Source organism: Thalassophryne amazonica, chromosome 9 (assembly GCF_902500255.1).
Source record: "Thalassophryne amazonica chromosome 9, fThaAma1.1, whole genome shotgun sequence".
Taxonomy (NCBI): domain Eukaryota; kingdom Metazoa; phylum Chordata; class Actinopteri; order Batrachoidiformes; family Batrachoididae; genus Thalassophryne; species Thalassophryne amazonica.
Window position 1 is genome coordinate 18,832,433 of NC_047111.1, and position 25,627 is coordinate 18,858,059.

The 25,627-nt window shown below is 37.2% G+C and overlaps 2 protein-coding genes across 3 annotated transcripts in view; one reads left to right on the top strand and one right to left on the bottom strand.

Annotated features, from left to right (window-relative positions):
- The window catches only part of LOC117516492 (V-set and immunoglobulin domain-containing protein 1-like), a 37,502-nt gene extending 25,842 nt beyond the window's left edge, over window positions 1-11,660 (top strand). The window contains exons 4-7 of the mRNA XM_034177398.1: window positions 10,707-10,862; window positions 10,943-11,059; window positions 11,149-11,290; window positions 11,386-11,660. Of these exons, the coding sequence (XP_034033289.1) occupies window positions 10,707-10,862; window positions 10,943-11,059; window positions 11,149-11,290; window positions 11,386-11,479 (509 nt within the window). The 3' untranslated portion in view covers window positions 11,480-11,660. The remainder of the gene's footprint in view (window positions 1-10,706; window positions 10,863-10,942; window positions 11,060-11,148; window positions 11,291-11,385) is intronic.
- Window positions 11,661-13,532: 1,872 nt separating this feature from the next.
- The window catches only part of tmlhe (trimethyllysine hydroxylase, epsilon), a 47,806-nt gene continuing 35,711 nt past the window's right edge, over window positions 13,533-25,627 (bottom strand). The window contains exons 5-7 of one of the 2 annotated variants that reach the window (XM_034177718.1): window positions 17,500-17,736; window positions 16,452-16,590; window positions 13,796-14,130 (exon numbers count right to left, since the gene is read on the bottom strand). In XM_034177718.1, the coding sequence (XP_034033609.1) occupies window positions 13,999-14,130; window positions 16,452-16,590; window positions 17,500-17,736 (508 nt within the window). In that variant the 3' untranslated portion in view covers window positions 13,796-13,998. Of the gene's footprint in view, window positions 14,131-16,451; window positions 16,591-17,499; window positions 17,737-25,627 lie in introns of both variants that reach the window. The other variant, XM_034177719.1, reaches the window with a different exon arrangement.

Below are 25,627 nucleotides of genomic sequence, written 5' to 3' on the forward strand. Positions count from 1 at the left end.
TTCGACCATACGATCGGCGATCAGGAGGTGGTCGTGAGATGTTGAACACAGCTTGTTCACTACACGATGCAGGACGCACGATTAACCTGAAACTCGGTCCAAAACTTTCTCACACAAATGAAAAATCATCAGAAAAAGTGCCAAAACTCGCACAGTGTAAAGTCAACATTTATGTGTCAAGACAATATTGACAAGACAATACATCATAAAACGTGAGCACAGCACTAATAAGAGCGCACATTCTTTCCACATGCAAAACATTTTGCAATGACACTTCCAGGGCTCTGTAAAAATGCCTGTTTTTACAAATAAAAAATTGAATATTTTACAAAAGCACATTTATCTGTAAAAAGCAACACACGACACATGTCACATTAATGTGTTGGATTACATAATGAATGACTGAACCAATCAGTGTTTAGCAGAGGCACATTTACCCAGAATCCTTTGCAATCTGTCTGTTTGTGTTACAAAACCTCAGAATTAGTGCATTATTCAACATTAAAAGATATATGTTATATTTTAACTTTGTACAAATGACAGAATTGACATTAATGGAGTTATTCTAGCATTTTGAATTAACTGAAGGCTTTTCAGGGAACTTTTAGGACAACCTGATAATAATGAATTACAATAGTCCAGCCTAGAGGAAATAAATGCATGAATTAGTTTTTCAGCATCACTCAGAGACAAGACCTTTCTAATTTTAGAGATATTGCGCAAATGCGAAAAAGCAGTCCTACATATTTGTTTAATATGCGCATTGAATGACATATCCTGATCAAAAATGACTCCAAGATTTCTCACAGTATTACTAGAGGTCAGGGTAATGCCATCCAGAATAAGGATCTGGTTAGACACCATGTTTCTAAGATTTGTGGGGCCAAGTACAATAACTTCAGTTTTATCTGAGTTTAAAAGCAGGAAATTAGTGGTCATCCATGTCTTTATGCCTGTAAATCAATCCTGCAGTTTAGCTAATTGGTGTGTGTCCTCTGGCTTCATGGATAGATAAAGCTGGGTATCATCTGCGTAACAATGAAAATTTAAGCAATGCTGTCTAATAATACTGCCTAAGGGAAACATGTATAAAGTGAATAAAATTGGTCCTAGCACAGAACCTTGTGGAACTCCATAATTAACCTTAGTCTGTGAAGAAGATTCCCCATTTACATGAACAAATTGTAATCTATTAGATAAATATGATTCAAACCACTGCAGCGCAGTGCTTTAATACCTATGGAATGCTCTAATCTCTGTAATAAAATTTTATGGTCAACAGTATCAAAAGCAGCACTGAGGTCTAACAGAACAAGCACAGAGATGAGTCCACTGTCTGAGGCCATAAGAAGATCATTTGTAACCTTCACTAATGCTGTTTCTGTACTATGATGGATTCTAAAACCTGACTGAAACTCTTCAAATAGACCATTCCTCTGCAGATGATCAGTTAGCTGTTTTATAACTACCCTTTCAAGGATTTTTGAGAGAAAAGGAAGGTTGGAGATTGGCCTATAATCAGCTAAGATAGCTGGGTCAAGTGATGGCTTTTTAAGTAATGGTTTAATTACTGCCACCTTAAAAGCCTGTGGTACATAGCCAACTGATAAAGATAGATTGATCATATTTAAGATCGAAGCATTAATTAATGGTAGGGCTTCCTTGAGCAGCCTGGTACCGGCATCACTGAAAGCAGCCAAAGATAACGATATGTCTTTGGGATGGTTATGAGTATTTTTTTCTCTAATAGTTAGAATTTTATTAGCAAAGAAAGTCATGAAGTCATTACTATTTAAATTTAAAGGAATACTCAGCTCAATAGAGCTCTGACTCTTTGTCAGCCTGGCTACAGTGCTGAAAAGAAACCTGGGGTTGTTCTTATTTTCTTCAATTAGTGATGAGTAGTAAGATGTCCTAGCTTTACGGAGGGCTTTTTTATAGAGCAACAGACTCTTTTTCCAGGCTAAGTGAAGATCTTCTAAATTAGTGAGACGCCATTTCCTCTCCAACTTACAGGTTATCTGCTTTAAGCTGCGAGTTTGTGAGTTATACCACGGAGTCAGGCACTTCTGATTTAAGGCTACAGCATCCAAAGTTGTGTTCAATGAGGATGCAAAACTACTGACGAGATACTCTATCTCACTCACAGAGTTTAGGTAGTAACTCTGCACTGTGTTGGTATATGGCATTAGAGAACATAAAGAAGGAATCATATCCTTAAACCTAGTTACAGCGCTTTCTGAAAGACTTCTAGTGTAATGAAACTTATTCCCCACTGCTGGGTAGTCCATCAGAGTAAATGTAAATGTTATTAAGAAATGATCAGACAGAAGGGAGTTTTCAGGGAATACTGTTAAGTCTTCAATTTCCATACCATAATCAGAACAAGATCTAAGATATGATTAAAGTGGTGGGTGGACTCATTTACATTTTGAGCAAAGCCAATTGAGTCTAATAATAGATTAAATGCAGTGTTGAGGCTGTCATTTTCAGCATCTGTGTGGATGTTAAAATCACCCACTATAATTATCTTATCTGAGCTAAGCACTAAGTCAGACAAAAGGTCTGAAAATTCACAGAGAAACTCACAGTAACGACCAGGTGGACGATAGATAACAACAAATACGAGGTCTGTCAATAAAGTAACGGTCCTTTTTATTTTTTTCAAAAACTATATGGATTTCATTCATATGTTTTTACGTCAGACATGCTTGAACCCTCGTGCGCATGCGTGAGTTTTTCCACGCCTGTCGGTGACGTCATTCGCCTGTGAGCACTCCTTGTGGGAGGAGTCGTCCAGCCCCTCGTCGGAATTCCTTTGTCTGAGAAGTTGCTGAGAGACTGGCGCGTTGTTTGATCAAAATTTTTTCTAAACCTGTGAGACACATCGAAGTGGACACGGTTCGAAAAATTAAGCTGGTTTTCAGTGAAAATTTTAACGGCTGATGAGAGATTTTGAGGTGATTCTGTCGCTTTAAGGACTTCCCACGGTGCGAGACGTCGCTCAGCGCTCTCAGCCGCCGTCGTCAGCCTGTTCAAGCTGAAAACCTCCACATTTCAGGCTCTATTGATCCAGGACGTCGTGAGAGAACAGAGAAGTTTCAGAAGAAGTCAGTTTCAGCATTTTATCCGGATATTCCACTGTTAAAGGAGATTTTTTTAATGAAAGACGTGCGGACGGGTCCGCGCGTCGGGACGCAGCCGACGCGGTGCGGCGGCACAGGAAAAACACCTCCATGTTGATAACCATTTGTAAAATCCAGGCGGCTTTTGATGGCTTTCAGTGGAGTGAGTATATGAGAAATTGTTTAACAGCAGGACATGTTCCAACTTGTCCTTAAGGCTTTCAACAGAGGTGTTTTTCCTGTGGCGGAGCGTCGCGGCGGCTGTGAGCCGACGCGCGGACCCGTCCGCACGTCTTTCATTAAAAAAATCTCCTTTAACAGTGGAATATCCGGATAAAATGCTGAAACCGACTTCTTCTGAAACTTCTCTGTTCTCTCACGACGTCCTGGATCAATAGAGCCTGAAATGTGGAGGTTTTCAGCTTGAACAGGCTGACGACGGCGCCTGAGAGCGCTGAGCGACGTCTCGCACCGTGGGAAGTCCTTAAAGTGACAGAATCACCTCAAAATCTCTCATCAGCCGTTAAAATTTTCACTGAAAATCAGCTTAATTTTTCGAACCGTGTCCACTTCGATGTGTCTCACAGGTTTAGAAAAAATTTTGATCAAACAACGCGCCAGTCTCTCAGCAACTTCTCAGACAAAGGAATTCCGACGAGGGGCTGGACGACTCCTCCCACAAGGAGTGCTCACAGGCGAATGACGTCACCGACAGGCGTGGAAAAACTCACGCATGCGCACGAGGGTTCAAGCATGTCTGACGTAAAAACATATGAATGAAATCCATATAGTTTTTGAAAAAAAATAAAAAGGATCGTTGCTTTATTGACAGACCTCGTAAAACTGGTTTTTGGGACTTCCAATTTGGATGGACAAGACTCAGAGTCAAGCTTTCAAATGAATTAAAGCTCTGTCTGGGTTTTGGAATAATTAATAAGCTGGAATGGAAGATTGCTGCTAATCCTCCACCTCGGCCTGTGCTACGAGCGTTCTGGCAGTTAGCATGACTCGGGGGTGTTGACTAATTTAAACTAACATATTCATCCTGCTGTAACCAGGTTTCTGTAAGGCATAATAAATCAATATGTTGATCAATTATTATATCATTTACTAACAGGGACTTAGAAGAGAGAGACCTAATGTTTAATAGACCACATTTAACTGTTTTAGTCTGTGGTGCAGTTGAAGGTGCTATATTATTTTTTCTTTTTGAATTTTTATGCTTAAATAGATTTTTGCTGGTTATTGGTGGTCTGGGAGCAGGCACCGTCTCTACGGGGGTGAGGTAATGAGGGGATGGCAGGAGGAGAGAAGCTGCAGAGAGGTGTGTAAGACTACAACTCTGCTTCCTGGTCCCAACCCTGGATAGACATGGTTTGGAGGATTTAAGAAAATTGGCCAGATTTCTAGAAATGAGAGGTGCTCCATCCAAAGTGGGATGGATGCCGTCTCTCCTAACAAGACCAGGTTTTCCCCAGAAGCTTTGCCAATTATCTATGAAGCCCACCTCATTTTTTGGACAACACTCAGACAGCCAGCAATTCAAGGAGAACATGCAGCTAAACATGTCACTCCCGGTCCGATTGGGGAGGGGCCCAGAGAAAACTACAGAGTCTGACATTGTTTTTGCAAAGTTACACACCGATTCAATGTTAATTTTAGTGACCTCCGATTGGCGTAACCGGGTGTCATTACTGCCGACGTGAATTACAATCTTACCAAATTTACGCTTAGCCTTAGCCAACAGTTTCAAATTTCCTTCAATGTCGCCTGCTCTGGCCCTGGGAAGACAATTGACTATGGTTGCTGGTGTCGCTAACTTCACATTTCTCAAAACAGAGTCGCCAATAACCAGAGTTTGATCCTCGGCGGGTGTGTCGCCGAGTGGGGAAAAACGGTTAGAAATGTGAACGGGTTGGCGGTGTACACGGGGCTTCTGTTTAGGGCTACGCTTCCTCCTCACAGTCACCCAGTCGGCCTGCTTTCCCGCCTGCTCGGGATCTGCTGGAAGGGAACTAACGGCGGCTAAGCTACCTTGGTCCGCACCGACTACAGGGGCCTGGCTAGCTGTAGAAATTTCCACGGTGCGGAGTCGAGTCTCCAATTCGCCCAGCCTGGCCTCCAAAGCTGCGAATAAGCTACACTTATTACAAGTACCATTACTGCTAAAGGAGGCCGAGGAATAACTAAACATTTCACACCCAGAGCAGAAAAGTGCGGGAGAGACAGGAGAAGCCGCCATGCTAAACCGGCTAAGAGCAAGTAGCTGCGCTAAGCTAGCGGATTCCTAAAAACACACAAAGTAAATAATGTGTAAATAATTTAGAGGTGATTCAGCAGACGGAGTGCTTCAGTTAAGGCACGTGAAGATTACACTGTGAAACAAATCGTTATCTAGATCAATCTAACTGCACAGATTAAACAGCTAATAGATACAGCAAAACACCGCTGTGCTCCGGAACAGGAAGTGATACAATACCGCAGTGAGAGCCAACCACCAATAGAGGCAAGCAAGAGCCCAGTATTATTATAAGAGTCAAAGAGTCAGAGCTCTATTGAGCCGAGTATTCCTTTAACTTTAACTAGTAATGACTTCATGACTTTCTTTGCTAATAAAATTTTAACTATTAGAGAAAAAATTACTCATAACCATCCCAAAGACATATCGTTCTCTTTGGTTGCTTTCAGTGATGCCGGTATTTGGTTAGACTCTTTCTCTCCGATTGTTCTGTCTGAGTTATTTTCATTAGTTACTTCCTCCAAACCATCAACATGTCTATTAGACCCCATTCCTACCAGGCTGCTCAAAGAAGCCCTACCATTAATTAATGCTTCGATCTTAAATATGTTCAATCTGTCTTTATTAGTTGGCTATGTACCACAGGCTTTTAAGGTGGCAGTAATTAAACCATTACTTAAAAAGCCATCACTTGACCCAGCTATCTTAGCTAATTATAGGCCAATCTCCAACCTTCCCTTTCTCTCAACAATTCTTGAAAGGGTAGTTGTAAAACAGCTAACTGATCATCTGCAGAGGAATGGTCTATTTGAAGAGTTTCAGTCAGGGTTTAGAATTCATCATAGTACAGAAACAGCATGAGTGAAGGTTACAAATGATCTTCTTATGGCCTCAGACAGTGGACTCATCTCTGTGCTTGTTCTGTTAGACCTCAGTGCTGCTTTTGATACTGTTGACCATAAAATTTTATTATAGAGATTAGAGCATGCCGTAGGTATTAAAGCACTGCGCTGTGGTGGTTTGAATCATATTTATCTAATAGATTACAATTTGTTCATGTAAATGGGGAATCTTCTTCACAGACTAAGGTTAATTATGGAGTTCCACAAGGTTCTGTGCTAGGACCAATTTTATTCACTTTATACATGTTTCCCTTAGGCAGTACTATTAGACAGCATTGCTTAAATTTTCATTGTTACGCAGATGATACTCAGCTTTATCTATCTATGAAGCCAGAGGACACACACCAATTAGCTAAACTGCAGGATTGTCTTACAGACATAAAGACATGGATGACCTCTAATTTCCTGCTTTTAAACTCAGATAAAACTGAAGTTATTGTACTTGGCCCCACAAATCTTAGAAACATGGTGTCTAACCAGATCCTTACTCTGGATGGCATTACCCTGACCTCTAGTAATACTGTGAGAAATCTTGGAGTCATTTTCAGTTTCAGTTATCTGATTATCTGTTATCGAAGATAATTTTTTGGTTATCTGTGTCCACCACTGCTAGTTAGCATGCTAACATCTCTGTAAGTCCATCTATCCATCCATTTTCTTCCACGTATCCAGAGTCGGGTCGCGGGGGCAGCAAAGCCGCCCAGACCTCCCGATCCACACACACCTCCCCCAGCTCCTCCGGCGGAACCCTGAGGCGTTCCCAAGCCAGCTCAGAGACGTAGTCCCTCCAGTGTGTCACCAGTAATTTATTGCTCATCTATCATCTGTCTAGCTGGCGGCAGAGTGACTGTTGTCTCTTGTCACTGCAAAACACCCCAGATGACTAAATGAACAGTAAACCATGGTTTTGCCATTTGCTGTTGCTTACTGTCACTTGCTTACCATTTCTTGCTTACTGCCGCTTGCTGTCACTTGCTTACCGTCACTTGCTTGCTGTTGCTTGCTTACTGTCACTTGCTTACCATTTCTTACTTACTACCACTTGCCATCACTTGCTTACTGCCGCTTGCTGTCGCTTGCTTACCGTTTCTTGCTTACTACCACTTGCCGTCGCTTGCTTACCATTGCTTGCTTACCGTTGCTTGCTTACTGCCGCTTGCCTGCCGTCGCTTGCTTACAGTCACTTACCGTTTCTTGCTTACTGCTGCTTGCCGTCACTTGCTTACTGTTGCTTGCTTACCATTACTTGCTTACCGTTACTTGCTTACTGCCGCATGCCATTGCTTGCTTACCGTCACTTGCTTGCTGTTGCTTGCTTACTGTCACTTGCTTACTACCACTTGCCGTCGCTTGTTTACTGCCGCTTGCTGTTGCTTGCTTACAGTTGCTTACCGTTTCTTGCTTACTGCTGCTTGATGTCGCTTGCTTGCTTACCATTACTTGCTTACTGTTACTTGCTTACTGCCGCATGCCATCGCTTGCTTACCGTCGCTTGCTGTTGCTTGCTTACTACCACTTGCCGTCGCTTGTTTACTGTCACTTGCTTACCGTTTCTTGCTTACTGCTGCTTGATGTCGCTTGCTTGCTTACCATTACTTGCTTACCGTTTCTTGCTTACTACCACTTGCCGTCGCTTGTTTACTGTTGCTTGTTTACTGCCACACAGAGACACACACAGAGAGAGAGAGAGAGAGTGAGAGAGAGAGAGAGAGAGAGAGAGCGAGAGTGAGGGAGAGAGAGAGACAGAGACAGAGTGAGAGTGAGCGACCAACTTGCTGTTTCTGTTGTGTTTCTGGATTTCTGAGTTGAGGTTTGATTCCCTGTTCTGAACACACACACGTCCATCAGCTGTTCTGATCACAGAAGTGCTGCAGCTGCATGATCCTCTTCTCCAGCTGAATCATTCTAGATGCACACACTCAGTTTTTGGTTGTGTACAGAAGCGCAGTGCTGCACAGACTTGCATGCAGTAACGCTGTGCTGCACAGACCTGCTTAAAACTGTGTCCAGCGCTCTACGCCGAAGAAAATTAAACATGTTTAATTTCTTCTGTCCTACGCGTGTAACCCTCAACATACTGCTGCGGAGAAAGGGGCTTTACCGTCACTTGCTTGCCATTTCTTGCTTACCATCACTTGCTTACCGTTGCTTGCTTACTGCCACTTACTTACCGTTTCTTGGTTACTGCCGCTTGCCAACGCTTGCTTACCTTCACTTGCTTACTGTTTCTTGGTTACTGCTGCTTGCCGTCGCTTGCTTACTTACTGCCGCTTGCAGTTACTTGCTTACCGTTACTACCACTTACCATCACTTGCTTACCATTTCTTGCTTACTGCCACTTGCCATTGCTTACCATCGCTTGCTTACCGTCACTTGCTTGCCGTTTCTTGCTTACTGTCGCTTGCCATTGCTTACTTACTGCCGCTTGCCGTTACTTGCTTACCATTGCTTACTTACTACCACTTACCATCACTTGCTTACTGCCACTTGCTTACCGTTTCTTGGTTACTGCCGCTTGCCATCGCTTGCTTACCTTCACTTGCTTACCGTTTCTTGGTTACTGCTGCTTGCCGTCACTTGCTTACTTACTGCCACTTGCAGTTACTTGCTTACCGTTACTTACTTACTACCACTTACCATCACTTGCTTACCATTTCTTGCTGCCGCTTGCCATTGCTTGCTTACTGTTTCTTGCTTACTACCACTTGCTTACCGTCGCTTGCCATTTCTTGCTTATTGCCGCATACCGTCGCTTGCTTACCATTACTTCCTTGCCATTTCTTGCTTATTGCTGCTTGCCGTCTCTTGCTTGGCGTCTCTTGCTTACCGTCACTTGCTTACCATTTCTTGCTTACTGCCGCTTGCCATTGCTTGCTTACTGTCGCTTACTTATTGTTTCTTGGTTACTACCACTTGCTTACCGTCACTTGCTTGCCATTTCTTGCTTATTGCCGCTTACCGTCACTTGCTTACCATTACTTCCTTGCCATTTCTTGCTTGCCATATCTTGCTTATTGCTGCTTGCCGTCTCTTGCTTACCGTCACTTGCTTACCATTTCTTGCTTACTGCCGCTTGCCGTTACTTGCTTACCGTTGCTTACTTACTACCACTTACCATCACTTGCTTACGGTTGCAACTGCTTGCCATTACTTGCTTACCGTCACTGGCTTACCATTGTTTGCTTACTGTCGCTTGCTTACTTCCACTTGCCTTCACTTGCTATCGCTGCTTGCTGCTAATGTAGCTGTAGGGTAATTGAGAAGTTGCCATCACTGATCACTTTACTGTGGATGTCTATTTACCTGGAGCACTCTGTGGTCAAGTCTGAGCAGCTGGAATTTGCTACAGAAAGTTACATTTTATATTCAAGTCACAATTTTCAGCATTTTTTTTGTTTGTTTTGTTTTTTGCAGTTATAACACGTGGGGATGTGGTTTTTCCTTCCTGACTGTCTGTTTGCATTTGAACATAATAACATTGAGAGTTTTGATCCACCAGACTTGTTGGAATGGTTGAAGGTCAGTCAGTGTTTGTGTGCGATATACAGATGCTATTCAGAATCAATATCTCAAAGAACTGCTGAAAGATACACCTGTAATTACTCTTAAATACAAACATAAAATTATATTTAAATTATATATAGAATTGGTTGAAGATACACCTGTCAGTACTATGAAACTTTAACATGACGTCATACATGACACTTCTATTGCTCACATGACCTTTGGTGACCTTGAAAGTTCCAAATTTTAGAATGGCTGTTTCTGGGAATTGGTTAAAGTTACAGCTGTGGTTATTATGTAACACTGACGTGAAGTTGCCTTTCTGTTGGTGACATGACCTTTTGACCTTGGATGACCTTGAAAGGTGAATCTCAGTGTCAAAATTGTTTGACTCAAATTTTATGGTTGGTTGTGTGTTCATTAAAGATAAAATGTTTCACTTTTGGACAGCGATTTTCCATAATATATGGATATTATTGGAAATTTTAATCATAAATAATTTATAAATAATGTACATGAATCTTTCACGCTTGTGTCTGCAACAGGTTTTGCATTCTTTGACTGTTCCTTCTGTCCTTGCTTCTGTTCCTTGTGGTTTCCCACACGGTGACATTTATTATTATTATTTTTTTTTATAAAGTGGGTAATTTGCAGAAATGCATCTGGAACAAATGCTTCAAGGGGAACTGGTGCACATTTCCAATCTGTGCCTGCTGCGTTATTACTTTTGACATTTAAATTCAGCTCATATTAAGACTCAGGCTTCCACCATCATGTCACTGATTTTATAATCCTCACCAAACGCCTCAGGAAAGCTGATCGATTCAATCTGCAAAGCTCTCCTCGAATTAGAAAAGTCACTTTTTGGCTCTTGCTGCTACACGTGCAGAATACTAAAACTGTGGCTTTCGTTACGTCCTGACTGTGGTTTGTCAGAGAAACCCTCGACTCCTTACTGCGCTGTGCACGGCGACGTGGAATCAGGTCACCTGGTCACGCTGACCTGCCACAGTGAACACGGGAGCCCGAAACCGACATACACCTGGACCCGACTGGACCAGACCAAGAGCAGAAGGCCTGTACTAGGGCACGGTGAGAACTGTTGGGGAGCGTCTATAAATTATCTGATTAGAAATAAGTGTAAACTCATTGTTTCACATCTTTGTCATCAGTGACTGAAAATGGAATCCTGGAAATCAAAAACATATCCCAGTTTCAGTTTGGGGAGTACCAGTGCAACGCTGCCAATGTGGCGGGATTTTCATCTTGTAAGATCGAACTAAATGCCGGTATGCTCATGTTTCTTTGGGATAATTGCACATTGTACAATAACTGCCAAAAACAGCATCACTGATGTCAGAAAAATGTGTGTGTGCAGAAGCGGGAGATGGGGTGATTGCCGGTGCAGTGATCGGTGCATTGCTCGGGTGCGTCCTCATCATCCTGGCTGTGTGGTTCATCGCTCACATGTTGAAGAAGCACAAATACAAAGCGGTGAAAGCGTCGGAGGCTGAAACGAAGTAAGACTCCAAGACCTGAATGTTGGTGTCCGAATACTTTCCAAATGTGTTTTGGGTTTTAGGATGTAACATTAACTCTCTTCTGTGCCCACCAGGAGGAGCACTTCACAGACAGGAGGAGCCTCTGAGAGTGTTGCCATGGCAACCAGGCCCAGCAATCTCCAGGCTGAAGATGAGCCACAAGCCTAAAATTAAGGCCCATTTAAAAATCACAGGACGTCCATTAAATTTAAATGTTCAAGGTGCAACTAATTAATCAACAGGATTATGATAGATTTACTTTTTTTTACATGTGTATTAAATTCAGGAATGTTCTCCAGGAATCTTTAACCATTTTAATGTTTTTATTGAAACTTGACATTTTTAGAATAAAAAAAATATCAGTTTTTATTATATGATCATTTTACATTTCGTATGACATTCAAACCAGGTGGATGACTCTTTGTTGTTAATCGACTAAAACACCTTTGCATGTTAAGTGATGTGAATTTAAACTGTAAATTGCCAAACATTATTTTGCTTTTGAGAAAATTACAGGCTACAAAAAGCTTTTTTTTTTTCATTCTATTGCAACTGCCCATTTTCAGATTCAGCTTTTTTGAAATTATATAGTTTACACAAAGTATGTAATTTATCAGTTGGCACTTTTGATTTAGAAATGGCAAAATGGTAAAATAGAAATGGTAAGGTTAAACGTTACCTGTGTAAAGCACCATGAGGCAACTTTGTTGTGACTTGGCACTATATAAATGAAAATAAATTGGAAAAAAAAAAAATTGAAATGTGTGTAAATATACACACAGCCCTGTGTGCACACTCAGCATCTAGTGGTAGAACAGTGAAACTGCAACTAGACAGCATTGCTGCTGCTTGCACGCTTTATTTCCTCAAACTAATAAAGTCGACAGTAAGTAATTATGTTGAGTTAGAAACAGACATGGAGACTCATTGATGCCAAAACCTACAAGACACCTGTGTGAACAAAAAACAGCTTTTGATTGAGCATTTTAATAAGAATAAATAAAGATGTTCAGATCAACATGCACTTGGATTTCTGCCTTTCACTGCAAGAGAAAAAAAAAAATTTACATTAAAAATGGGCCCATGTTATTTTTGTTGGTCAAATTTAATTTTTTATAAGATTATATCTTAATAAAGATGGCAGCACTGTTACATCACAGGACCACAAAGGATTGTGGGACCACTAATGATACATAATTGTCTATGTATTTTGTTAATTGGAAAGCTTTATAGTAGGTGTTGTTGTGAACATGTTCAAGCTTCTTAAAATCATGTGCATAAATAATTTTGTTGTCTAAATTAAGAAACAACGGGAGACCAGAAGTAGATGCTTAGTTCAAATTAACTGCGTGACAGTTTGCCGCCATCTAGTGGTGCATTTATTTATTCTTCATAGTTTTCATTCCTGCTGTGCCCTCACACATACACCTTGATCTTTATCTCACAAGTTTCTTTTCTTCATTCTCTATTAGTGTGCTAAAAAGGTGTAAAATATGACAAATATAATCAGTTTTGTGTTTTTCATTTATTATCAAGCAGCGTTGCATCAACTCGCAATAATAATTACAATATCTCATATACACAACAAACTCACACATCACAAACTCACAGCAGAAGGTTGAACAGTTCAGATTAATCATTCTTTGCTCTATCAAGTCACTGCAGCTGAAGTGTAAATAATAACATACAAAGATTTACTGATTCAATAAAAAACTGATAGTTGAGTTTTCTACACACATAAATGTGTGTATCCAGAAGGCATCCTGCGAAGATAGGATAGAGGAATAGCGGGCATACAGAACAGCTACAAGTACCTGGGAATCGCACATGCCAATGGGAACCATGATGAAGATGCAAGAAGGTCGGTTACAGCCAAATGCATCCTGAAGGTAAGACAGGTACTGAGATGCCCTACCAGTCAACAGATACCCAGCTGGGATAACAAGTGTGCCACAAGAGGAGACAGATGCCACTGACATGAAAACTCCTCACAATGTTGACAGCAACATAAGAAAGAAGGAGCATGAGAAAATCAAGAACTACCAAGGGCTGAAGGAGCAGCGGTCGAAGGTAAAGTCCAAAGTGATCCCAGTGGTAATAACAGTAGGAGCTGAAACCACCAAATTAGAAGAGTGGCTCCAGCAGATTCCAGGTACAACATCAGAGGTCTCTGTCCAGAAGAGTGCAGTCCTAGGAACAGCTAAGATACTACACACTCCCACAGCCACTGAGCAGGATGCCAGTACATCACGGGCACCAGTGCTCAGCGGCACGCACTGAGACGAAGTAGATGAAGTGTCTTGTTTGAGGACACAGATGGGTTGGAATGGAACCCAGTCTACAGGTTGGTAGACCAACTTCAGTGTCACAGAGCCACCTGCTCTTCCCTGACTTGCTGTAGTTTGCCTCACTATCTGAATAAGAATTTATACAGCTAAGTAGACTATGAAAACTAAAAAAAAGAGTTATTCTGTAATGCTGCATGGAAACATTTCCCAAAATCCTGAACATATTAAAAGCACATCTATGTTTTAACTAATTTTACAGTCCCGCAATGTTTTTTCATTCAACTTGTATCTCTAAGGTCTTACTTGGAGAAAAGTAAATTAAAGAACAATGAACTCAGATGAAGCAGACCTACGATTGGTTGATTTCTCTGCATAAAATGAACATTTTCTCGATAAGTATCAGGCCTGCAGACCGAAGCGCCGTGCCGTGCTGAGGACATCGTCTCTGGTCATATAACAGCCGCACAGCTGTCTCACACCGGTGAAAGACTCTCTGCCGTGCAGGACGCGCCAGTTGTCGATGAAAAGCACCTCGTGGAGACAACAGGAGGTATAATCCTTAACAAATAACACTGAAACAATCACAGTACAAAATATTAAAGGGGTAAAACCAGTGAAAAATAAGGTGTAGGGGTGCACTGGTGTAGGTGTTGGACTGGCATTGGCCCGATTGGTTGAAATTACTGAACTGGATATCATAAATTTAAAAAAAGTCATACACTGTAAAAAAAAAAAAAAAAAAAAAAAAAATCTGGTGTTTTTAGAGAAAAAAAACTGCCACTTGTGTTTGACAGAATAAGTCTGCCATACAGTACAATACAGTAAAACTATGCAAATATCTTAACAGAAAATATAATACATTTTACAGTATAAAAGGGTTAGAATTTGCATAATAATAGTAATACAAGAAGAATGGGGTAAAATAATGGCAGCCTTGAACCTAGGATATTCTGTTTGGGAAACAAGCACAGGAAACGTTTGCATCACCATTCTGTCACATGGTGCTAATTCATCTGAAAATTGATACCTTACTCAATTCTAAACAGACTTTATTTTATTTTCAGAACTCCTTCTTCTTCTTTTCCTAAGCCTGTATTCCCGCTTTTGCAGTGTCGGCTGCCTTGGTCTTTGTCCTCCAGGTTTTCCTGTCCTGGGCCTCCTCCGGTCTCACTCCGAAGTGGGTCATATCTTCCTTGATGCAATCCATCCATCTCTTACGAGGTCGTCCTCGGGGTCTCCTTCCCGGTATGCTTGCTTCCCATACCTTCTTAACTGGGTTCTCCTCTTCCATCCTGGCTACATGGTTCATACCACCTTAACCGTATCTCTCTAACTTTCTCATTTATGGTGTTTATTTGTAGCTCTCTTCTGATGTCTTCACTCCTCTCTCGATCTCTCAATGTCACTCCCTTGATTCTCCTAAGCATTCTCATCTCAGTTGACTCTAGGATTCTCTCTTCCTTTTTTCCCATGGTCCAGACCTCCGCTCCATACAGTAGTACTGGTCTTATGATGGTGTTGTACAGTTTGACCTTCAGTTTTCTTGGCATCCTTTTGTCGTTGATGACTCCGGACATCTCTCAATTTTTGAACAATTTTCAGAAATCCTCATATTAGCATATATTATACAAATCCAGTAAAAATGTTGAGATGTCCATGTGGTATACAGGTCATTACATTTTCAGAGTAGTTCCTATTGTGTGGCAGCACAGTGGAGCAAAAAGTAAACACACTGGTCTCCCAAGTGAAGTATCGCAGGTTAAATGGTGCCTGGACCCCTTTCTCATCAAACAGCTGGAATTGTGTAAGAAAAATCAGATCAACATGTGGATCCATGCTAAACCTCCTGTGGTTGCTCTGAGCAAAATGGGAGCAGCACAACAAACTCGAATTGTATGGGATCAATGTACAATAAGTAACAATTGCACTAAATTTGGCAGAACAAATTATTTTAAAAACTAGTATGATAACACCATGTAACAAATTTTTATTTTTGTTTTGTTCCTGGGTACACAGTGTGTTTTCCTAAGCTGTTATGCCTTAAATAAACAGAAAATAGCTGTTATTCCACAGAAACTTTGCTTCTGTGATCAGGACAATGATATTTTGAAATTTGTCTGTTTTCAAGAATATTCTCGATTTGCCTTCACTACTGCTGAGTAGTCTTCTAGAATATTCTGTCCAGAATTTTATAGAAGTTTCCAGAATTATCTAGAAATTTCAAGAAACTTTTAGAACTTTCTACAACGCAAAAAAAATAAAAAAATAAATAAAATCAAAGTTTCTGCTGAATGTAGTCATTTTTCCATAGACTTTAGACATAAGCAGTTGAAATATAACACTTAGAAGCCAGGAACAAAAAATTGTGTTACATAGTGTAATAAATAAATAAGTAAAATGCTGTTGAATTTACTGGTTTAATTTTTTTTTGTTGAATATTACAACAGCATTATATCATTAAATTTAGCAGGTTGTTTTGTGAAGGTATTTACGTATTTTTACTGTATATTTTGCAGAATTATTTTGGATTTTATTTTTTATTTTATTTTTTAAATATATCTTTATAGACAGTGTATTGCACATCTGGGTCATGTTGTGGGCTGTTTTCCTTTATGGCAGTAGAATATTTTAACTGAGGGAAAACTGTATTGGACTTGTTTCAGTCTCAGTAGATACTGAAAGTTCCAGTATTGGTTTTGTATCGGAACTATAAAGTGGCGTCTCGAGGTCTCGTGTGTGACATCATGCATTGGTAGCTGGATTTATTCCTTTGTTATATTTCATTGTAGCTTTGAGAATTTTTTAATATGAGGAATTTGTCAGGTTGTCGTCAGTTGCTGTTGCTTCCTTACTTTTCCCGGCGTCAGTTTCACCCAAAGCTCGTTCTCTGGCCTCCGTAACTCTCTGGTCAGTTCTCGATGTGCCACGTACCATCGCTTACTGACGCCATGGGGCACCGTGTTCATCACCGAGCGGTCATAGTTGTTGTAGCTGTTGGCGTAAGAGAGCGAGAGACAAAACTGCATGTTTTTCATATCTAAGGTAGTAAAATTACTGAAGAGTACACAGTTAATCACAATGAAATAGTGACAAAAACAACTATAACATTTGAGAGACAATCTTCAAACACAAAGGAAAAAAATACTGATTCAAAGCAAAGCTGTGGGCATTTCTGTGGTGTTTCGTGCTTGATGTTTAGTGGTGAAAATGTGCAGGTGGTACCACCTGCCACCAGGGGGAGGTATTCTGAATTATTCACATTGGTTGTGTATAAGTGGGCGAAATATCTCATTTGTTTCCAAAGTTGCACACATGTTGGGCTAAGACACGGTTAGGTGTGTTTGGCTGTATCTCCCATCAACGTTGCAACGTTGAAGCGGACACAAGCAGAAGACAATAAACCGATACTGGTGAAAATATAACCTCATTAGTAGAGGTGATAACAAATTCCTATACAAGCTGTAAGAGAGAGAACACAATCTGTACCTTAAAATCTGGGGGGGAACAAGTTTTGTTCCAGGTGCAATTCTGTGCCAGAGGATGGCATGAAACATGCAAATCATACAACCAGTAGGGGGCAGTAAAAGTGCATATCAAAATTTGCAATTTGAGTTTTCTTACCCAATATGAAGGAATTCTGTCAAATTATTTCTGAGCTGAAGACCAACAGCTGAAACAGTGATGAATTTTAAGTCCACAAAATTGGCATTTTGGGAAAACGAGCATCAAACCAGGGTTCACATGAACAAATAAATAAATATTCAGGACCTCCACTAAGTGGTTTCAAAGCCAATAAATGGATGCACATGATGACTTCTAACATCCAAATATAGATTAATATATACAATCATTAATATACAAAGTTATCCAAAATGATTCGGTATTTAAGCACTGACGTACCGGATCATGTAAATGTCATCATTCCAAGGATACACATTAAGCACAGGGCCGGTACCAATCATGTGGTTTTGGTGGTTTTCGATGTTCTCGATATATTCGTGCCTGATAGGAACCCGGGAAAGTAGCTCAAAGCTTTCGGGCGACTGCTTGCGTAGTTTTTCAGAAGAGTAGAACCCATCCACCAGCAGAGTCCTTCCTCCGGTTCCCTCGTGTCGGAGGCAGTGAAAAACCTGAATCCTGGAAATCAGCGGCATCGGGTCAAATGTGATGTCACAAATCAAACTGTGAACTACAACCCCAAATCCCCCCCCAAAAAACTTGCTGCAACCCAACTTTTCTTCGATTGTATCACAGAACGTAAATGCAAGAATAGATGTATCATATTTTCTGGAGTATAAAAAAGGCCTCTTGAAGAGGAAAAACTCATATATAAGTCACACCTTTTTTTGGCATTTTTGGCATTAATTTGGCATTTTTGTGCATTGTTATAAAGTACTTCTTATTATTGCCATTTATTCTTTTATTATTGCAGTTTATTTAGTTTCATGCTTTGAGTCCCCTGAAAATCTCATTTAAATCATTACTATAATTATTATTATGCATGACAAAATCAATGATTTTTCAATATAAGGCACATCTGAGTATAAGTTGCAGGGCAGAGACATTCATCATGAAATGCCCCACGTGCAGTACTATTTCCATGTAAAGTGCAGTAGTATGTACATGTGTGGGGTAGGTATTTGGTTGAACCCTTATGTGTTTGATGTAAACTGGGATACACAGTGGAAAAATTGGAGATTGACATTATATTTATTTACAGTGACCATAAAAAGTCGGTAGCCTTCGAACAAATGTAACTATTGGTAATTTTTGTAAAGTAGGTCAAGGTCACTGGCCTTCAAACCCATGCGAAGTATTCCTCCAAGGCATGTATCCACCAAATATGAAGTTTCTGCGAGCAATAGGTGCAGAGGTACATTGCGGCAACAAATTTCAGGAGAAGGATTTGACAGTTGTGACCACTGGTGACCTTGAAAAGTAGGTCAAGGTCACTGGCCTTTGAACCCGTGCGAAGTACTCCTGCAAGGCTTGTACCCACCAAATATGAAGTTTCTGTGAGTCATAGGTGCTGAGCTATGTAGCAGCAAACAAATTTCGGACGGACAGACGGAAGGATGAACGGACGGACAACCCGGATGCTATATGCCCCGCCTCACGGCACAAGCTTATACTCTGAAAAATGCAGCATATGCATCCAATTTCAATACCCACTTATTGCAAATAAGGGTCGGATCTAGTGTGCCTTAATTGAGACAGTGACGTCAACTCAGAACATGACGCCGTTTTGGTTCCAACTGCGCTGAACTACTGAATGAACCTTTAATGTTGTCAACATTTTTTTTAATCATTTAACCACATACAGCAACACATCCAGGTACAGGTGCTGTAAAAATAAATATAACAATAGTTAAACTATCAAATTTACATAAATTTACAATTTATGATGATTTATTGAATTCATTTAAAGCCTGATTTATGCTTCTGCAGCTCTGTAACTCTGTGTTGTGTAATGACGTGTGTGACAATTTTAAAGTTCTCCATCTCTGGATTATAATTTATTTATATACACATTCTTTATTTTTTGTACAGTAAAATGGGTGGGTGTTTATACACACATTCATTATTTTTTTTGTGTAGTATAAGGGGTGGGTGTTTATATACACAATTTTTATTTTTTGTGTAGTATAACTTGTGGGTGTTTATATACACATTCTTTATTTTTTGTGTAGTATAACTGGTGGGTGTTTATATACACAATTTTTATTTTTTGTGTAGTATAACTTGTGGGTGTTTATATACACATTCTTTATTTTTTGTGTAGTATAACTGGTGGGTGTTTATATACACAATTTTTATTTTTTGTGTAGTATAACTTGTGGGTGTTTATATACACATTCTTTATTTTTTGTGTAGTATAACTTGTGGGTGTTTATATACACATTCTTTATTTTTTGTGTAGTATAACTTGTGGGTGTTTATATACACATTCTTTATTTTTTGTGTAGTATAACTTGTGGGTGTTTATATACACATTCTTTATTTTTTGTGTAGTATAACTTGTGGGTGTTTATATACACAATTTTTATTTTTTGTGTAGTATAACTTGTGGGTGTTTATATACACATTCTTTATTTTTTGTGTAGTATAACTGGTGGGTGTTTATATACACAACTTTTATTTTTTGTGTAGTATAACTTGTGGGTGTTTATATACACATTCTTTATTTTTTTGTGTAGTATAACTGGTGGGTGTTTATATACACAATTTTTATTTTTTGTGTAGTATAACTTGTGGGTGTTTATATACACATTCTTTATTTTTTGTGTAGTATAACTTGTGGGTGTTTATATACACATTCTTTATTTTTTGTGTAGTATAACTTGTGGGTGTTTATATACACATTCTTTATTTTTTGTGTAGTATAACTTGTGGGTGTTTATATACACATTCTTTATTTTTTGTGTAGTATAACTTGTGGGTGTTTATATACACAATCTTTATTTTTTGTGTAGTATAACTTGTGGGTGTTTATATACACATTCTTTATTTTTTTGTGTAGTATATGGGGTGGGTGTTTAAATACACATTCTTTATTTTTTGTGTAGTATAACTGGTGGGTGTTTATATACACAATTTTTATTTTTTGTGTAGTATAACTTGTGGGTGTTTATATACACATTCTTTATTTTTTGTGTAGTATAACTGGTGGGTGTTTATATACACAATCTTTATTTTTTGTGTAGTATAACTTGTGGGTGTTTATATACACAATCTTTATTTTTTGTGTAGTATAACTGGTGGGTGTTTATATACACAATCTTTATTTTTTGTGTAGTATAACTTGTGGGTGTTTATATACACATTCTTTATTTTTTTGTGTAGTATATGGGGTGGGTGTTTAAATACACAATCTTTATTTTTTGTGTAGGATAACTGGTGGGTGTTTATATACACAATCTTTATTTTTTTGTGTAGTATAACTTGTGGGTGTTTATATACACAATCTTTATTTTTTGTGTAGTATAACTTGTGGGTGTTTATATACACATTCTTTATTTTTTGTGTAGTATATGGGGTGGGTGTTTATATAAACAATTTTTATTTTTTGTGTAGTATAACTTGTGGGTGTTTATATACACATTCTTTATTTTTTGTGTAGTATAACTTGTGGGTGTTTATATACACAATCTTTATTTTTTGTGTAGTATAACTTGTGGGTGTTTATATACACATTCTTTATTTTTTTGTGTAGTATATGGGGTGGGTGTTTAAATACACATTCTTTATTTTTTGTGTAGTATAACTGGTGGGTGTTTATATACACAATTTTTATTTTTTGTGTAGTATAACTTGTGGGTGTTTATATACACATTCTTCATTTTTTGTGTAGTATAACTGGTGGGTGTTTATATACACAATCTTTATTTTTTGTGTAGTATAACTTGTGGGTGTTTATATACACAATCTTTATTTTTTGTGTAGTATAACTGGTGGGTGTTTATATACACAATCTTTATTTTTTGTGTAGTATAACTTGTGGGTGTTTATATACACATTCTTTATTTTTTTGTGTAGTATATGGGGTGGGTGTTTATATACACAATTTTTATTTTTTGTGTAGTATAACTTGTGGGTGTTTATATACACATTCTTTATTTTTTTGTGTAGTATATGGGGTGGGTGTTTAAATACACATTCTTTATTTTTTGTGTAGTATAACTGGTGGGTGTTTATATACACAATTTTTATTTTTTGTGTAGTATAACTTGTGGGTGTTTATATACACATTCTTCATTTTTTGTGTAGTATAACTGGTGGGTGTTTATATACACAATCTTTATTTTTTGTGTAGTATAACTTGTGGGTGTTTATATACACAATCTTTATTTTTTGTGTAGTATAACTGGTGGGTGTTTATATACACAATCTTTATTTTTTGTGTAGTATAACTTGTGGGTGTTTATATACACATTCTTTATTTTTTTGTGTAGTATATGGGGTGGGTGTTTATATACACAATTTTTATTTTTTGTGTAGTATAACTTGTGGGTGTTTATATACACATTCTTTATTTTTTGTGTAGTATAACTTGTGGGTGTTTATATACACAATCTTTATTTTTTGTGTAGTATAACTTGTGGGTGTTTATATACACATTCTTTATTTTTTTGTGTAGTATATGGGGTGGGTGTTTAAATACACATTCTTTATTTTTTGTGTAGTATAACTGGTGGGTGTTTATATACACAATTTTTATTTTTTGTGTAGTATAACTTGTGGGTGTTTATATACACATTCTTCATTTTTTGTGTAGTATAACTGGTGGGTGTTTATATACACAATCTTTATTTTTTGTGTAGTATAACTTGTGGTTGTTTATATACACAATCTTTATTTTTTGTGTAGTATAACTGGTGGGTGTTTATATACACAATCTTTATTTTTTGTGTAGTATAACTTGTGGGTGTTTATATACACAATCTTTATTTTTTGTGTAGTATAACTTGTGGGTGTTTATATACACATTCTTTATTTTTTTGTGTAGTATATGGGATGGGTGTTTATATACACAATTTTTATTTTTTGTGTAGTATAACTTGTGGGTGTTTATATACACATTCTTTATTTTTTGTGTAGTATAACTTGTGGGTGTTTATATACACAATCTTTATTTTTTGTGTAGTATAACTTGTGGGTGTTTATATACACATTCTTTATTTTTTGTGTAGTATATGGGGTGGGTGTTTAAATACACATTCTTTATTTTTTGTGTAGTATAACTGGTGGGTGTTTATATACACAATTTTTATTTTTTGTGTAGTATAACTTGTGGGTGTTTATATACACATTCTTCATTTTTTGTGTAGTATAACTGGTGGGTGTTTATATACACAATCTTTATTTTTTGTGTAGTATAACTTGTGGTTGTTTATATACACAATCTTTATTTTTTGTGTAGTATAACTGGTGGGTGTTTATATACACAATCTTTATTTTTTGTGTAGTATAACTTGTGGGTGTTTATATACACATTCTTTATTTTTTTGTGTAGTATATGGGGTGGGTGTTTAAATACACAATCTTTATTTTTTGTGTAGGATAACTGGTGGGTGTTTATATACACAATCTTTATTTTTTGTGTAGTATAACTTGTGGGTGTTTATATACACAATCTTTATTTTTTGTGTAGTATAACTGGTGGGTGTTTATATACACAATCTTTATTTTTTGTGTAGTATAACTGGTGGGTGTTTATATACACAATCTTTATTTTTTTGTGTAGTATAACTGGTGGGTGTTTATATACACATTCTTTATTTTTTGTGTAGGATAACTGGTGGGTGTTTATATACACAATCTTTATTTTTTTTGTGTAGTATAACTGGTGGGTGTTTATATACACATTCTTTATTTTTTGTGTAGTATAACTTGTGGGTGTTTATATACACAATCTTTATTTTTTTTGTGTAGTATAACTGGTGGGTGTTTATATACACATTCTTTATTTTTTGTGTAGTATAACTGGTGGGTGTTTATATACACAATCTTTATTTTTTTTGTGTAGTATAACTGGTGGGTGTTTATATACACAATCTTTATTTTTTTTGTGTAGTATAACTGGTGGGTGTTTATATACACATTCTTTACTTTTTGTGTAGTATAACTGGTGGGTGTTTATATACACAATCTTTATTTTTTTTGTGTAGTATAACTGGTGGGTGTTTAAATACACATTTTTTATTTTTTGTGTAGTATAACTGGTGGGTGTTTATATACACATTCTTTATTTTTTTTGTGTAGTATATGGGGTGGGTGTTTATATACACATTCTTTATTTTTTTGTGTAGTATATGGGGTGGGTGTTTAAATACACATTCTTTATTTTTTGTGTAGTATAACTGGTGGGTGTTTATATACACAATCTTTATTTTTTGTGTAGTATAACTGGTGGGTGTTTATATACACATTCTTTATTTTTTGTGTAGTATAACTTGTGGGTGTTTATATACACAATCTTTATTTTTTTTGTGTAGTATAACTGGTGGGTGTTTATATACACATTCTTTATTTTTTGTGTAGTATAACTGGTGGGTGTTTATATACACAATCTTTATTTTTTTTGTGTAGTATAACTGGTGGGTGTTTATATACACAATCTTTATTTTTTTGTGTAGTATAACTGGTGGGTGTTTATATACACATTCTTTACTTTTTGTGTAGTATAACTGGTGGGTGTTTATATACACAATCTTTATTTTTTTGTGTAGTATAACTGGTGGGTGTTTAAATACACATTTTTTATTTTTTGTGTAGTCTAACTGGTGGGTGTTTATATACACAATCTTTATTTTTTTGTGTAGTATAACTAGTGGGTGTTTATATACACATTCTTTATTTTTTTTGTGTAGTATATGGGGTGGGTGTTTATATACACATTCTTTATTTTTTTGTGTAGTATATGGGGTGGGTGTTTAAATACACAATTCTTTATTTTTTGTGTAGTATAACTGGTGGGTGTTTATATACACAATCTTTATTTTTTTGTGTAGTATAACTGGTGGGTGTTTATATACACATTCTTTATTTTTTTGTGTAGTATACTGGGTGGGTGTTTATATACACAATCTTTATTTTTTGTGTAGGATAACTGGTGGGTGTTTATATACACAATCTTTATTTTTTGTGTAGTATAACTGGTGGGTGTTTATATACACAATCTTTATTTTTTGTGTAGTATAACTGGTGGGTGTTTATATACACAATCTTTATTTTTTGTGTAGTATAACTGGTGGGTGTTTATATACACAATCTTTATTTTTTTGTGTAGTATAACTGGTGGGTGTTTATATACACATTCTTTATTTTTTGTGTAGGATAACTGGTGGGTGTTTATATACACAATCTTTATTTTTTTTGTGTAGTATAACTGGTGGGTGTTTATATACACATTCTTTATTTTTTGTGTAGTATAACTTGTGGGTGTTTATATACACAATCTTTATTTTTTTTGTGTAGTATAACTGGTGGGTGTTTATATACACATTCTTTATTTTTTGTGTAGTATAACTGGTGGGTGTTTATATACACAATCTTTATTTTTTTTTGTGTAGTATAACTGGTGGGTGTTTATATACACAATCTTTATTTTTTTTGTGTAGTATAACTGGTGGGTGTTTATATACACATTCTTTACTTTTTGTGTAGTATAACTGGTGGGTGTTTATATACACAATCTTTATTTTTTTTGTGTAGGATAACTGGTGGGTGTTTATATACACAATCTTTATTTTTTTGTGTAGTATAACTAGTGGGTGTTTATATACACATTCTTTATTTTTTTTGTGTAGTATATGGGGTGGGTGTTTATATACACATTCTTTATTTTTTTGTGTAGTATATGGGGTGGGTGTTTAAATACACATTCTTTATTTTTTGTGTAGTATAACTGGTGGGTGTTTATATACACAATTTTTATTTTTTTGTGTAGGATAACTGGTGGGTGTTTATATACACAATCTTTATTTTTTTTGTGTAGTATAACTGGTGGGTGTTTATATACACAATCTTTATTTTTTGTGTAGTATAACTGGTGGGTGTTTAAATACACATTCTTTATTTTTTGTGTAGGATAACTGGTGGGTGTTTATATACACAATCTTTATTTTTTTTGTGTAGTATATAACTGGTGGGTGTTTATATACACAATCTTTATTTTTTGTGTAGTATAAGGGGTGGGTGTTTATACACACATTCTTTATTTTTTGTGTAGTATAAGAGGGTGGGTGTTTATACACACATTCATTATTTTTTGTGTAGTATAAGAGGGTGGGTGTTTATATACACAATCTTTATTTTTTTTGTGTGTAGTATAACTGGTGGGTGTTTATATACACATTCTTTATTTTTTTGTAGTATAACTTGTGGGTGTTTATATACACAATCTTTATTTTTTTTGTGTAGTATAACTGGTGGGTGTTATATACACATTCTTTATTTTTTGTGTAGTATAACTGGTGGGTGTTTATATACACAATCTTTATTTTTTTGTGTAGTATAACTGGTGGGG